We start from the raw sequence: 16,273 nt of genomic DNA, 5'->3' as shown, positions 1-16,273 counted from the left end.
TGAAACTAGGGGGCGTCACTTGATGTTGACAGTGGATGTTGTAGTTTTTTCCTCCCTCCTAATCTGCAGCAATCAAATACATGCAATGGTACATTTCTGCAAGAACACTTTACAGCAACAGCAACAATAAAAATATACAGCAAACACATTTTATAAGACATTTGTCGTGCGATTAAAATGCACAACTGTTCAAAATGTACAAAAGATTTTCAAAACCAACACAGAGGTAGGCTACAATCATGCAAATTTCTACAACGGGATAGAAATGTAGTGATTTCAATGACAAAGAAGTTCAGTTTGTATACTTACAGTGGATGATGGTAAATGGCCTGTATTCATATAGCGCTTTACATATCCAGTCATCCACCCATTCACACACACATTCATACACTGATAGCGTAAATGGCATTCTTAAGCACATTCCACAAATCAGTATATGATCAACTACAGTAAAAACATATTTATGAAGAGAAAACACTGTGACAGTTAAAAATATTAATCATGCTCTTTTTGGGTTTCTTTCTTCAGCCTTTTAACCATACATGACAGTACAATAAATTAGCAGTCTGTGCATATTTGTACATTTGGCAGACCAAAAGGATCTTTCTTCCTTCTTCTTTCTTAACACTAAAAACTGATATAACAAATGATTCAAAGAAGCTGAAGCCAATCCCGTTTATTCAATCACCACTTTGTGGGGAAAAGAACAATTTTTATATATTTTAGATGTGAGATATCTGAAGTTCTCGTGTATGTATGTATTGTGTATGTGCAACTGCTTTGGAACATTTTCCTCGAAAATAAGGTTTCAGATGCATAAGAAGGGAATAAATATTGCATAAAATTATTGGATCTGTCGAATAAAACATTAAGAAGATGCATGTTTGTAACTTCTCAGACATCCAGGACACACGTCTGTGTCTTGAGGTGTGAGACGGTACCAATTCAGTGATACATCCACAGAGTAAAAAGACGGCACTTAAATGCACTTGCTGCGAAAACAACACACCACATTTATGTCACATCTTTGTTTATTAATTCTTGTAAATGGTTTGAGCTGGTGTACAGGGTAAGATGATCTATACATATCTTCATGTCAGAATGACTCTGATTGAAAGGCTTGTATACATATTCACGTTGGTTTATCCTCTCTCCGGGACAATACAAAAGAAAAGAAAACAAGTGGTCATAGCTACAAAGCCTCTACATTCCCCATGACGTGGACGTCGGCCTAGTCTAGATAATGCTTAAAGAACATCCATAATAACTCTATGAGGGTGCATAGCATTCTAATTAAATATATTTTGTCATATATTTATACATATATTTTCATAAAAACATCTTTTTTTTGTGCATGTGCGCAGTTGCATTCCTTAGGATAGAGTAATATGATATTGCGTTTACATTGTCATGTATCCATTCTAAAGGAGTATAGGTGATCTTTATTCTTTGCAACAGTTAAAATTTTACAATACTCTTTAAAATACATTGCTGTAGGTTACACGTCCTCTCAGATCACATGCCTGGGAAATTGCGGTCTCTCTTCTTCCCGCTGATCCAACCAGAATTGGAACCAAACATCATGATCATTATCATCATCATCATACACACACACACACTCACAAACACTCGCATACTGTACATACAAACACTGGGGAAGTGCACAGGATCACAGACAAGTTTAATTCAGACGGCAAATCCAAATGATCTATGTATGGAAACATAATTAAACTACTTCATACATCATTTTGCTTTGTGGAGACTTTTTTTTTTCAGGATTTCAAATGTGACTAAGCAGGAAGTTAAGCAGGAAGACAGCTCCTTAAAGTCAAAGTTATGATCCTTAAGATTTTAGTCTTGGCTGATGCCTCTGGGGGAAGTAAGCATGTTTTAAGAGTACTGACTACACTCAAAAAAATCTGTTGTGGGATGAACACATTTTAATCATGGCACCTATTTCCATGTGATTTAACCAAGTACAATAACCCATTTTTGACCATGTCAAACCAACACATTTGGCATTTGGTGGTTTAATGTAATCAGATTACGTTGGATCAACGTAGTATACTTACATTGACTTGAAGTGATTTATTTAAATTTGTAGAGTGAAATTTGTTTTAATTCATGCTACACAAGTTAAAAACTTTAGGAAAACACAATGAAATCTTGTTGTTTGAACAACTACTTTGTTAGTGAAGGCAATTACTGCTAGTCTTGCTTAATGAACCAATATGGGGGTTGATGATTTCATAGAGACAAACAATCATTTGCACTTACAGTCATGGGTAATTTAGAATCACCAATTAACCTAACTCTAATTACACACTGCAAACCAGACAGATTGTGGATAAATAAATAAACGATAACGTGTGCAGTGTCCCTTGGTTTTTCCTGCCAGATCCAAACCTTGCTTGTGCCATCTGGTTCCAAGGAAACACAAATTAACAACCAAAATGCTGAAATTGAAGCTTCAAAGTGGGTCTCTACAAATCAGTGGGTGAGACATACTGTGAGATTATGGGAGCTATGGCCAATTTCTTTTATAAAATGTCAGTGACCAGATTTGCAGTCACTTCAAAAATATAGTATATCAATTAAGTGCAAACATTTTTCCAAAGTTTCTTCACATACAAAAGAAAAGCAACAGTTCAATCAGAGCTCCAACAAAATCATGGGATTAGCACTAAACTTTAGGACTGTTGCATGCATCCACCATTTTACATCCACTACGGTCACACAGTTTTTTCATGAACCAGTTTCTTGCTGCTGATAATAAAACTAATCTACTAAGGGATGCAAATTGAAAAACCTCTGACCTTTAACAGCATCAAAATACATTTTTTAGAGTATTAATCTTAAGGATTAAAACCTCAACACAGAAATAAAACATCTGGATCCAACCCCCATTCTTGTGCTGATACAGTAAAAGTCTTAAAGACTAACAGAGTGATTGTGGGAGCTGTGAAGTCGAGTGGGCGTCTTGTTTGTCATTTGTTGACTTTATCTTCAGCATAATGGCCGATTAGGTAAGATTACACAATAACGTGCATCGACAATTGAAGGTATACATATGAGAAGATAATTGTTTTATATTTATCTGGTGAAAGGAAAATCTTTTGCCTGTGCTTCAACAAAATTTATTTGGCTTTTTTTTTTTCCAATCTGTGACAAAAAAACAACCAACCAACAAACAAAAAATGAGTAAAGACAAAAATAACCAACAGTGGTGTCACAGCAGGAGCAGCGTACCAGCGAGGTTAAGTAGACATGCTGGCACTGACCACACACTCAGTGTTTTTTGGTCTAATGTGAATCACACAACTAAACTACACACACACTTGCACCAAACCACCCTGCTCCACCAAGAAAAAGTAAAAAACCAAACCAAAAAAAGCCCACGCATCACCATCCCACCTCAAACAGCCCCAACAGAAAACTCTAAATCGCTCACTTGTGTCCCACATTTGTCTTTGAGAGGATGACTCAGAACTTAGAAACAAACATCTTTTGTTCTTTCTGATAGAGCAGAACTGAAAACCTGAGTGAAGTAACAGTGGAAAACGTGCTATTATCCCATGAGGTTCTCGTGCATGGACTGGGCGTGGAAAGTAAGTGCATTTGCGTGATGTATAACCAATGTGTTCATTCATCCGGTCTCACTCATTCAGGCTACAGTAGCATTTACAGTACTTATGGGAGATATAGGTGATTTTAAGGAAATGCGTGCTACTATGATGTAACTCCTTCATGCTGCTGCCAACCAGTTTCTGCATAAAGTGTTTCAGAGGTGATGAGCTGATGATTTACAGAAACACAAGTTGAATTATCCAGGGAAAAAAAGAAGGAAAACAGAGTTCGGTGGATTCCGCCTCATGGCAGCAGCAAGCTTCTTAACAGATATTAAATGAAGATATCCTGGTTTATATTTTGCTACGTTAAGTGCTGAAACACAAACACTCTCCGGCCTCCAAGGTCTCGCACTGCTACAGCTGAGTCATCTCATCTTGCATCAGTACGTCCTGACTCACTCACTTCAAGGGCGAGCTTCAATGCCAAATGCTGTTCATCCAGATACAGTTTGTGTCTTCTCTGAGGAAACCAGTCTTTTACAGTTGCCGTTCCATCTTCATGTTTTTTTTTGTTTCTGTGTATTATTGCTGTGGCAAACTCCAAAGAAAACAAGAAAAAAACAACAACAACAACACTGACCAGGCAATAATTATTTAACCGTGTGATCTATGTTTGTGTGTTTCTGGAAATGTGTTCATATATGTTTCTGTGCTTTTGCCTGTGCTATATATGAATGTGGGTCTTGACAGTTCACGAGTCTGGGGTCAGTGTTAATAAGACGATCACAGTGCTACCTGTCTGCCATTTCACTCTCGCTTAGAAATCCTCAAATCACGGCATCGTCACACGAATGAGATCCTTCATGTTTTCTTCACCACAATTTGAAATATTGACTCAAAAATTCAACAGTGATGCGCTACAGCCACTGCAAGCAGATAAAAGAGGGAGCACAGAGGGTTTGGAGGACCTTTAGATGCTGATGGGAGAGGACTGTGATTTGACTGCATATAGACTGAGGCTACTGATAGATTATGGGTGAAGGTAAAGTACGCTACTGGGGAAAAAAAAGAAAACAAAAAAAGCAATGGAAGAGCACAGAAAAGCTTGAGGGAATAGAAAGTCAAGCTTTGTGCCCTCAGAGCTGCTGTACAATGCAATCGAGCACCCACGCTTTTTCCAAAGAAAACATTCCCGCTGTCTGAAAACATTCCCCCTGAAAACACGAGGGGAGCTAGAGGTTCATTTCTCATCCGCAGTCAAACAAAGCTGAAACCCAAAGTGGACGAGTCCCAAAGAAACAATGAGGAGCGATCTTCATCCACAAAGGAAAAAAAATTAAAAATGTAAAAAAACGCACGCGGACAAGAAGTCACGAGCAGGGCAGCACGGCGGCTTTCTCATTCCAGCGCTGAGCACGCCGTGACATTACAGGGACAACAAGCCAATCATGGGGAAGGGCTCAGCGCCAAGCCGGAAGCAAGAAACACATGCGGTAGAGAAAAATACACGCACACACACATACACACACTGACACATGTCCACGTAGCATAGAGTGCATATATCACATTTAGAATAACAGGGCAAAGGGTCCAGTGAAAGAAGCGTTGGGAGGCTCAGCAGAGGCTTAGCTGTATAGAGAACCATCCATTGAGGGACTTCTTTTTTTTGGCTGTAGTGTTATTAGACTCAACTTGCTGAAACAAACCACTCCAGTTGGGGGAAAGAAGGCCCTTAAAAAAAGCCTGTAACCCTTATGTGGGTCCGCCCCCGTACCTTGTACCCCTTCAGTTTGTAGATAATGACAGTTCAAAAGGGCATGCACCAGCAGTCATCATGCGATTACAGTTCACAGGAAGCACTTTGTTGCTTTTTTTTTTCTTAGTTGTTTAACTAACATTTATGTTTTTTTGTATAAAAAAGAAAAAGAAACGGTATCGTCATGCCTTAGTCTAGTTGATTTTTTTTTTACAAATATTATAAAACTACAAGTTTAATTCCTGTTTTTTTTTCTCCTCTTCTATTTTGTTTTGTGGTGCTCCATGGTCACAGGTTGAGGATGATTCTGTTTGTTTTTTTGTTTTTTTAAATAGTCTGCACTTCCTCCATGCTCATTTTCCTCTGCGGTCCGGTCGTGTTTTCGTGGAGGATGGTTTGGCAGTGGCTTTCCGGTCCTACAAAACAGAGACAAGGAGTACACCAGTAGATATGCATCACATGGGCTAAATTAGTCTTAGCTTCTATAAAATCACTGCCAAAGTTTAACGAATGAGACAAAACGACGTATGAGAGATGATTAGGCTCTAACAGGCTCCAACAGGGTGCCGTAGAAGGCATCTATCCAAGCACTGGGATGCACTAGTGCTTGTGTCCCATACCTGAAGGGATGGGCAGAAAGTGTATTTCAGTGTTTAACTCTCCGCAGACTGCTGCGCTGCACTGACTGAGCGCCCTTTCTCACATCCACCGCCACCTGGAGCAAGGAGGCAGGGAGGAAGGAAGGAAGGAAGGAAGGAAACAACACTTGGACCAGTTAACGGCTGAAGCCTCCATGTGAAACCAGAGCAGGAAACTAACTTGTCTGCCCACCTGGCCGCTGTGGCTCACAAATTTACCATCATTTCACAGTTAATCAGCCAATCAGTCGCAAAAGATTTCATGCCATACAAATGCCCGTTTTTATAATGTCATTTTTAAAAAGCTTTTTTTTAATGATGATCTCTGAATCATAATTGGTTTAAGTTCATATCTGCTGTCAACATTTGCCTTGTGGCTGCTGTTAATTTCCCACCCTGTTGGCCAGGCTTTGTGAATAACTCACAGTAAAAAGCACGGGGTTTGCAGTGCTTGGGTGTGACAAAAGGTTATCAGTGTTAACTAAAACTGAAAGTAGGTGTGAAGAAGGTTTCAACTAAAGTTCAAATTAAAACTAAAACAAGTGAGAATTTTTACCAAATGAACTAGAACTGAAAATATACAGAAAATAAATAAATTCAATTAAAAAAAATAATAATAGAATAGAGCGATGATTGTCCTATTCCAATGGTCTGAATGGCCAGAGTCCTTCAAACTTATATAAGGGGGAAAGGTGGCTCATTACAGCCAAAGTATGCAGAAGTGCTGAATGTATAGCATATTGAATCTTTAAGCAGACTGATTACATCAGTAGAAGACCGCACCAGCAGCTAACTGACGCTACTGTCTTTGCAGGCTCATCAAAACTGGATGAAAGAACATTGGAAAAATGTCTGGTCTCATAAGTCTTTCGAACACAAGATAAAATGGCAGGGACCACATTTTATGCAAATAACGTGAAAGCATGGCTCCATCCTGCCATACATCAGTGGTTCAGGTTTGAGTCGATGGTGTAATGGTGCAGGGATATTTTCTTGGGACACCTTCAGCCGGTGAATACTGACTGACCAACAGCCTACTTAGTGTAGTTGATGACCACCTCCATCCCTTTATGTCCAACTTCATTTGCTGCTTTTCTGATCTTTCACTATACTTCCCCAATTCTTCCTGTTCATAGTGAACTCCATTGCAACTTCCCTGTGCAACTTTTCAGAAAGTCCGGCAGGCTATGTGCTGTTGAATTTTGGAGCTTTGCAGGCAAGCACATCTGCACTGGTTGCAGAGTCACAATCCTTCCCTTTGTGCAGCCAAAGACCTTTGGCAAATGTTTTAGTATTTGTCAGTTTGGTCAAATATGTCAACGCAATATGCACAAAGACATTTCACTGCTGTGAGTCAAGGTTTTGCATTGTAATGTCTCTTGGAATTACTTACATTTTGCCCATGACAAGCACCCAAATGTCACCATGAAAAATAGGTAAACTCAAAAAAAGCAACTGAACAATCAAAACTAGACTGAAATGAGCAAATCCACCATGAAAGCTGAACTCAAAATAAGTGAATAAATAAAATTACACAAAACTCATAACAAATAAACAACAATTATAATGTTGGTATGACCATGATTCACTGCAAATGAAAAATACCCACAAAGTGACTCACCTTTCTAGCAAGTGCATTTCCACGTTCTTCAACAAACTGTGCCTCAGCAACATACTCCTCCTTCTCCTCTCTCTGTTAAGAAAAAAAAGGCCACAATTTATATATATTTATAAAATCCATTTCTAATTCTTAACAAGGTGTTCTCAATCACAAATGTTAAATCATATTAATGGGCAGCTTTTCATTAGATGTGTTGAGCTGTGCAACACATCATTCTGCTCTGGTTCTGTGACTGATTGTGGTCAATCATCTGTTCTGATGATCGTTCAGTGAGATTAAGCTGTTGATGATTTTTTTAAAAAAAATCAAACTGAATGACGATCTTCCCGGTTGATCATTAAAAAAAGAAAACATGGAAAAGATGTTCCCCCTCCAGGCGCAGGGAGCGGCAGGTGGTCGGCGTTGCAACCTGACCTGTCCCCGCCTCTGCTCCTGTTCCCAAGCTCGCTGGCCTGCCTCCTGATGAGAGAAGCCCAGCCCCTTGTCAAAGGGCTGCGTGCCCTGCAGGAGGCGCCCACGCAGCACATGAGAGTAACCAGTGTCACACACCGGAGTCAGCAGAGCCTCCTGGGCCACGTGCAAGCCTGGCACGTTGCCGTCACGCGTTGATGACACCGAGCCCACCCAGCCTTGTAGGGAGTCCTTGTCTGGCATGTAGGGTTGAAATGCTCCTCCTCCCACCATCCTGAAAAGCAGAATGTGAATAGACCAGAGGGAAGGGAAACAAAGAAAGCACATATGTTAATTCTGAGTACAGGCAGTGGAAAAGAAACAAATATAGAGTGATGGCGATCACACACAGTTGACTTACCGGTTGTCTCCGTTGTGCTCTGTAGCTCGACCCAGCCCCGTTATCTCACACCTCTGGGAGTACACCTGTTGGCCTGAAACAACAGAAATCCCTTCCACTGAGCCCAGCCCTACCATTCCACCTCCTCCTTTTGTTCCTCCTCCTACAGCCACACTCTCCACTCTCCTCACGTCCGACCTCTGACCTCCCAGCTGGCCATTTAGATTGACCTTGGGAACGGCACCACTGGCTCTCACCCTGTCCCTTTCCGCCAGTGCACTTGCTGGCTCCTGTGGTGCCTCCTCCTCCTCAACCTCCCCTTCCTCCTCCTCCTCCTCCTCTTCCTCCAGCTCCATGATGGAGCCGCTGGCCCCGCTGGCTCCACTGCTTGGGCGACCCAAGCTGCAGGGTAAGGAGAGTGTGGCGCCCTCTGAGTCGTCAGCCCGACTGCTTCCCTCTAGTGATGAGTCCTCCACTGTAACCAGAGAGGGGCTGACCCCTGCTGGCCACACCTGAACGTCCGACATCTCCATTAATGTATCTTCCTCTGTGGTGGCAATGGGGGCGCACTCGAGGCTGGAGACCTCTTGCCAGTAGGGCTCCACGCCCAGTGGAGATGGCAAGCTGTACTGCATGGAGGCCGGGGACAGAAGCTCCTCCTGCACCAGCCCATAACCTGGAGGGAAAACAGGAGCGAGACAAGAGATAGACTAACACCAAGCAGGCACAGCCACTGAGAGGATGGGGAGGTGGTGGGACAATTGTTTCTCCAACCTACCAGGGAAACAGTGGGGCTCAGCTCTGTCCCAATATACCAAGACAAAAGACTTTCTCTTAATCAATTACTTATCAATCACAATTTAGAATTCTAATTTAGGATTAAGATGCCTTGATGCTAAGCCAGTAATTCTGACTTGACTCTCAGTTAATCCCAGCCAACATGTTGCTTTCACGCTTTCGATCTAAAAGGCAGAACACAATGATATTACTCAAAAACTGTTACTTTGGCTAATCGAATAAAAAAAAATTTCTTTTCAAGTTTGCAGAGTTATTCAGGTAACTGTCATTGGGACACAGCAATTTGTGAGGTGAGAGATAAAAGAATTTGGTGAGTCATCCATTGTTTGTGAGGTGAGTGATGCTGGGCTCTAGCTTGCTCCCACTTTCGGAAAGTGAATCTGCAGAACAGAAACTGTTTCTCGATAAGAGAAAAGAAAGATGAGTGTAGGGTTCTTTAATTGATTGTGGGGTTGGCACGATATTCTTTTTTAATAATTTAAGGCTTTACTCTCTTTAGTATAAATTTTCATCCTTTTTTGCTTTACATCAACATTTTATTATAATTTTTTTTTCAAGGTAGGTTTAATTGGGGTAAAGCCTGGATTTTCCACATAGAGGATTGCACAAATTTTGTTTCCGGTGCTAAAGTAGCAGCTGTGATACAATTGCCAAACATGTAATGAAACATCGCTTATCGTTCCAACCCTTGTCACAAGTCTCTGCGGGGGAATCAGCAGCATCTTGCAAATTCTGGAAAAGAAAATGCAAGTTACTGCCGCATTCTCCCCGACTGCAGCTGCAACTCAGAGTCATGCATTCATGTGTCTGTACGCAAAAGATCCCCTGCCCAGCACCCACTCAGAAAAATAAACAAATAAAACAAGTCACATGCACACACACACACACACACACACACACACACACACACACACACACACACACACACACACACACACACACGCGCACACACACACACAAAGACACACACAACTTTTAATCTAAGGGTAACTAAAAAAAATAGAATCACTGCATGATGTGTTGTTTAATCTTATCCTGCTAAATCATAAGTCGTTGATTATATTAGATCCAATTAGATTGGTTTACACATTTCTATTATTAGTTCCAGGATGACACTTATTATGCAGCTTGTTGGACTACTTGACAAAATGACGCACAAAAGCACACAGTCAAATTCACAATCACACACTGTAGTTGGTTCTAATTTATATCATACATATTTTAAAAAGAAAATTCAAATTTTTGTTAGAATCTTTATGTAATCTCATTGAGATTTGACATGATCTGAGATTTTCGTTTCAAAGCTTGTTTTATTTTCTTTGATAAATAATTAAAAATTATTAAATATACATTTAAAAATATATTTTGAGGAAGTGGCATTTTAATGTCTTTTTTCATTGTTTATTTTTTAAGACTGTTTTTACATTTACTTTATATTACTACTAATAATAATATCTAATAATAATAATGATAATAATAATAATAATAATAATAAAACATTCTGAATGTAAAATTTTTCATATTTTTCACATTTCATTTAACTCGAAGCTTATAACCCATATGTTGATCTTTGGTGATACTTGAACATGGTAACACTTATATTTTGACACAAATCTGGATTAGTTAATTCCGTTAACAAAATATTTTTAATAAACTAGTGTGTCAGTGAGTTCAGATGAATAGAGACTTAACAGTAAAGTTGTATTTCACCCATATGAAACAAAGAACGGCACACTGACAGATCACAATGATAAACCACTGTAAAGCACAAAGTAGAGGCTGTGCTGTAATGTGAGGTTGCAGGCCGAATAGACAACCCACAGAATGAGTATAGTATGAGGTTAAACTCAAAATAATACTTTTAGTTCAAATGTCTTTGTGCAATGAAACATGTTAATTCCTGATCCTCACTATATCCTGGCATCAGGGACAGTACACATGAATTAAATACAAAAAAAGTGTGTAAACCCTATTAGCATTTAATGTGTAATATCTTTTTAAATACACTTTTAACAGAATCAGTCATGAATTTATGCCCACCAAGAAGGCATCCTGATATCTCTTTGTACTAAATGGAAAATGATCTGACGTTCATCTGTGGAAACAAAACACAGTTTAAAGTGAGACGTATCTGAAAGTTACCACAGAAAGTTTCTTAGACCTTCATGCACCGCTACTTTTGTTCATTTAACCATAATTTAATGTAGTAATGAGGCTATGGGCAAGAAACGACTGAGTAAAGCAACATAGCAATTCTACCTTGTTGTACTATCAGTAAATCTACTTCTGTATATTTCAATGACACACTAATACTAATTATCACAGTACGCACATCTATGGAGCTAAAAATCTAAACCTTTTCTGATGTGATCCACAACACTGTAATGGGTAAAATACACCTTTACTGTGTAAAGTAATTGTCTCTCAGAGTTTATGCAACAATGGTCCATTGTGTGGGTACACATGTGTGTGTTTCTGGGATGGTACAGGGCCAGAATGATCAGAGGTGGCATCAGAATGAGGTGAGCAAGGAGGGAATGAATCAAAATTAGAATGAGAGTTAGAATGAGTTAGATGAATGTGGGCTAGCCCTTCCCTTCACTCCTGCTGCTGAAACACAGACACACTCACACAGGTGTCAAAGGCACAAAATGTAGTGAAGCACAAATAAACTCCACGGAGAATCTCATGGTACAAGAAACAGAAGAGAAGAGCACTACACAGCACACTTTACCACAGCAAACACACACTCACACGCACACATACATGTATAAACGCACAACACTGCATTCATTTAAAAACACACAAGGAGGACACACACTTTTAGCTCACAGGTGACGCTCGGATGTACAAAAAAACCATACACACCAGAATCAACACACACCTCACAGTAAAATCCCTGCTGGCAAATAACGTTCACACAATGTTAGCAGCAAGGCCATCATCAGACTTGGGCAAAAAAATACTGCATAGAAAATTTAGTTATAGATAATTCATGGCATTTTTTTTCATTGGTTACTGGATTTAGCTCTTTTAATTTTACATATAGTAACTGCCAAACCAACTACACAATGGTTAAGTGTTAAACCACTCAAATTGTAACTTACCAAACATGTGATTATTTTGCCCATGAATGAAGACCACCACAGCAACATTGTATGTTGAGCATTATGTGCTATGCAGCTGATCATGTGTTATAGCGTAGCATTAAAAAACACACACCATTTATTTTACAGGAAAAAGAAAAAGAAAACATTTGTTTGTTAATATAGCGTTAAATAAAAGACTGAAATACATCCATGAACAGAGAAAATATTTTACACTGTGAAGAAAACGTCATACATTGAAAGCATGCCATGCACATAAAAGATGTCACAAACAGCAAACGTTATTCTGTTCAAGAAACTCTGTGCTCAAACGCACAAACACACACACCCACGCACACCTTTACAAATGGCCATCTTGTGTTGGGGTTAAAATGAATTTTAAAATATTTTTGTGTAACTAAAATATTGAACTTACTCTCTATAATCTTGGAAGAAAACTAGAAAAAGTATGAATAAATTTCAAGCTCGGCTATATGATGTCATTTTTACTTGACTTACTTTGAATAAATAAGTCTGAAACACACACACACACGTGCACACATGCACAGACACACACAGATATTGGAACAGCAAAGCATGCAGCATGCACATGCACAAACTGTAGTACACACACAGAGCTGTTTTAAAGAGGAGGAGAGGGTCCCCACTCGACTGAACGAGGGAGGAGCGCGGGAAAATAAGATGACAAGAGAAGAGGAGGCCCAGAGGTCAACATGAGGTCATATGAGGTCAGAGGTCGGACAGGAAGAGCTGTGAGGAGGAAGAAGAGCAAGAGAAGGGAGGAGGACGAGGAGGAGCGGGGCAGCTGGGCAGCAGATATGACATGTTACAGGTTCAGAGAAAAAAAAAGACAGAAAGTAGGACAGGATCCCGAGGAAAAGACAAAATTTCAAGACTGCAAGAAGACATTGTCGCTGGGGACCAATGTCTGCTGTCGATCAAGCACAACGTGACAGGTGAAATTTTATCTTGTTCTCAGACAGAAGAAAGAGAAAGAAAGAGGCAGGGACAGAAACAAGGTATGGAGGCCCAGAGCACACTGTCATCTGTGCACCAGTGCCACTTTTGACTAGTGTATCCATCCCAGACAGGACACATAAGGGCGTGTATGCACACACACGTGCATGTATGTGTACACACACGCGCGCAGAGCCACACATACACCCACATGTAATCTATAAAATCTCGAACGTTACCCATACGTTAACTGTTGGCTGTTTTGCAGACGACTTAAACCCCTGTCAGAAAAAGTGACTTATCCTCGTTTCTCATACTGAGTCAGAAGAATAAATGGCATCATGTTTAGGGCTCAAGTATGAGGTGTGAAAAAGTGTAACGTAAAAAGAAAAAGTAAAAAATAAATTAAAAAAATGAAAATAAAATGATGTGTGCCCCAGTGAGGAGAGGCGGTGTTACTGCATGCTGCAAAAAGCTTGCTTCATGGTGGAAGAATGACACCATTCCTGAGACCTCAAAAATGGTATTTGAGAATCATTATCATTGGTTTCATCATCATCATCATCATCATCATGTGCACTACAGGTCATGAGCAGCAAACCACCATGCAACCCAAGTTCCCTTCAACTTACCCCTTCTGAAAAACGGGGGTCTAATAACACGTGGCTTGCGCACTAGGCGCGATGGCCTTGTGTCCGTGATCTCTTGTGGGGCAACAGAGACAAGGTAAAGTGGCTGTTACCCAGACTCAGAGAAGGCAAGGAGGGGTTTTCAGAGGTGGAAAGTAAATGAGAATAAAAGCCTCACCTTCTTGGGCTGAAGAATTTAGTCTCTGATTTTTGGCAGTGAAGACTTTTTTTAGGAAATAATTTCCGCTCTATGCTTTCTGCAACTTTTTGTGGGGTCCCACCGTGTTTTTTCCATTTACATCTGCATTTCCTGATATTTTGTGGATGTATCTATTTGGAAATGACCAAGTACACCAGATACTGCACTTGCACAGTAAATTGAGCCTCTCATTATTGTTGCCTCTAAAGTCTTCTTGAACAGGAAATTCCTGAAAACTTTCCATTTCTGACGGTTACAAACCATCATGAGAACATCAGTCTTGCAATAAACATAAAAAGTATTGAACCCTTTGTTTTCTGTAATTACAACACATGTAGCTAGAGAAGTCAATCTATTTAACAATACAAAATACAAAATTAAGGCACAGCATATCTTTGCTAATTAACCGTAAAGAGGTAATTTGTTAAAAAAAATGTTGAACTGACCCTTCTTATATGTCCTGTGTGTAGGATGTTTAATGTGTTCCTGTATCTTACCATTAATGACACTGGGGGACAACAGAGTGGAGTCGCGGTCACCAAGCCGACAGGCGCCCTCCTCTGAAGAACCAGGTGCTGGTTGCGGAGCCTGACCCTCCAAAGAGGTTACAATATCTGCACGATCGATGTTCTTCAGAGCAAAGTAGAGGCTCTCCACTGAGAGGCAAAGGTTCCACGATTTATCACTCAACTTTTCTTTTTAAATATCTGTCACATGCACAGATAAGGATGCCCCGACACAGAAATATTTGCACTAGTCAAAGTTTTAATCGTTTGGTCTGAATTTTAAAGGGATATAGTGCTAACTTACTCTTGGCCCTTTTGCCCTCTCTGCTGGCCCACAGGTTGAGCAGGGCAGAGCTCTGGTCCAGCAAGGAGTTTGGATTCTCCACACGGATCCTATTGATGTCGTCCACACCAAACTGAAGCTCTCGTGCTAACTCTAATGGACACAGTTAAGAATAGAAAGAAACATAAAGCACATATTTATACAACTAAGTCCAAAATACTACTGTATAACCACTCACAGATGAAGTGAATAATCTAAGTATAATGGCACACCTGCAGATTTGTGATATATTAGTAAAAGCTGTTGCTCGTTCTTAGTCACCAACTTGGATGGGAGACTTTGATAATGAGAAACTTGCTAAATCCAAATAATTGGGTTGGAGCATAACACAAAACAGCAAGACGTGGGCTCCTGCTGGTCATCGGTGGTGTGGTCTACGGGAAGGACAAACATAAGTAGGATCTCTGATCTGGACGAATAACAACTGGCAGGGGTTTCCTTAATATTCGGTTTAGTGGTCTACATCATAGACCGGATCTAAAAGATGTACCTAGCCAGGACTCATTAACCCACTGGTTAATAACTGTTCTTTTCTCAGTTGCCATCTTGATGTTTTCAAACAGTATGTGATAAGCGACTCTTTGATCCGTCTGAGAAACCGAGGAACTCTGTACACTAATACAGTAGTGATGTGTCTGTTACAACATAATCCTGCCCTTATACGTGTTTTTCCTAATTTTCTAAACTAACAGGAACCATTGATAGCCTCATATGTGATTCATATACATATAATAATAATGGATTGGATTTATATAGCGCTTTTCAAGGCACACAAAGCGCTTTACAATGCCACTATTCATTCACTCTCGCATTCACACACTGGTGTGAATATATATATATATATATACATAGGCATATAGGCATATAGAGGAGTTATAACAGCTGCTATAAGGTGTTAGTGCTGATCTGTTGTGGTCGGTTTCAACCAAACGTAGCTTTGTACATTACGGTCAAATGTCTCCATTTTGGTTTCGTTTGTCTAAAGGACATTTATTCAAATGTAACTTTGCAAACCTGAGCCCGTTAGTGTTTTTCTAATTGTGTTATTATGAACTTTAACATTTAACAACTGCCAACTGAGGCCTGTAGAGTTTGAGATGGTGCTCTTGGGTTTTTTTTTTTTGCAGTTTTTATAAGCATTGCATGGTCCAACTTTGTAGCTATTTTCTATTGAAGCAATCAGGGTGCATTTAGTTTTTCACAATGTGGCTTTGAATTTCTTTTTCAAATGGCTATATATCCATTTTATATACAGATTGTACAGTATCCAGTGTGACTAACCTGCCCAGCTTAAACCCAGCTGTTCGGATATGATGTTGATTTTGAGCTCAGTCCTCTCCATGGCATTCACTGTGGCTAA

At 39.9% G+C, this 16,273-nt stretch overlaps 1 protein-coding gene across 1 annotated transcript in view; it reads right to left on the bottom strand.

Annotated features, from left to right (window-relative positions):
- Positions 1–1,024: 1,024 nt before the first annotated feature.
- Positions 1,025–16,273, bottom strand: part of LOC309709874 (uncharacterized protein) — an 81,510-nt gene continuing 66,261 nt past the window's right edge. Inside the window, exons 37-43 of the mRNA XM_082538778.1 lie at positions 16,195–16,269; positions 14,875–15,006; positions 14,562–14,720; positions 8,396–9,050; positions 8,134–8,269; positions 7,585–7,656; positions 1,025–5,741 (exon numbers count right to left, since the gene is read on the bottom strand). Coding sequence (XP_082394904.1) covers positions 5,679–5,741; positions 7,585–7,656; positions 8,134–8,269; positions 8,396–9,050; positions 14,562–14,720; positions 14,875–15,006; positions 16,195–16,269 — 1,292 coding nt within the window. The 3' untranslated portion in view covers positions 1,025–5,678. The remainder of the gene's footprint in view (positions 5,742–7,584; positions 7,657–8,133; positions 8,270–8,395; positions 9,051–14,561; positions 14,721–14,874; positions 15,007–16,194; positions 16,270–16,273) is intronic.

This window comes from Aulonocara stuartgranti (assembly GCF_965226115.1).
Source record: "Aulonocara stuartgranti genome assembly, chromosome: 7".
NCBI lineage: Eukaryota > Metazoa > Chordata > Actinopteri > Cichliformes > Cichlidae > Aulonocara > Aulonocara stuartgranti.
This window is presented reverse-complemented; position numbering and strand designations above follow the sequence as displayed.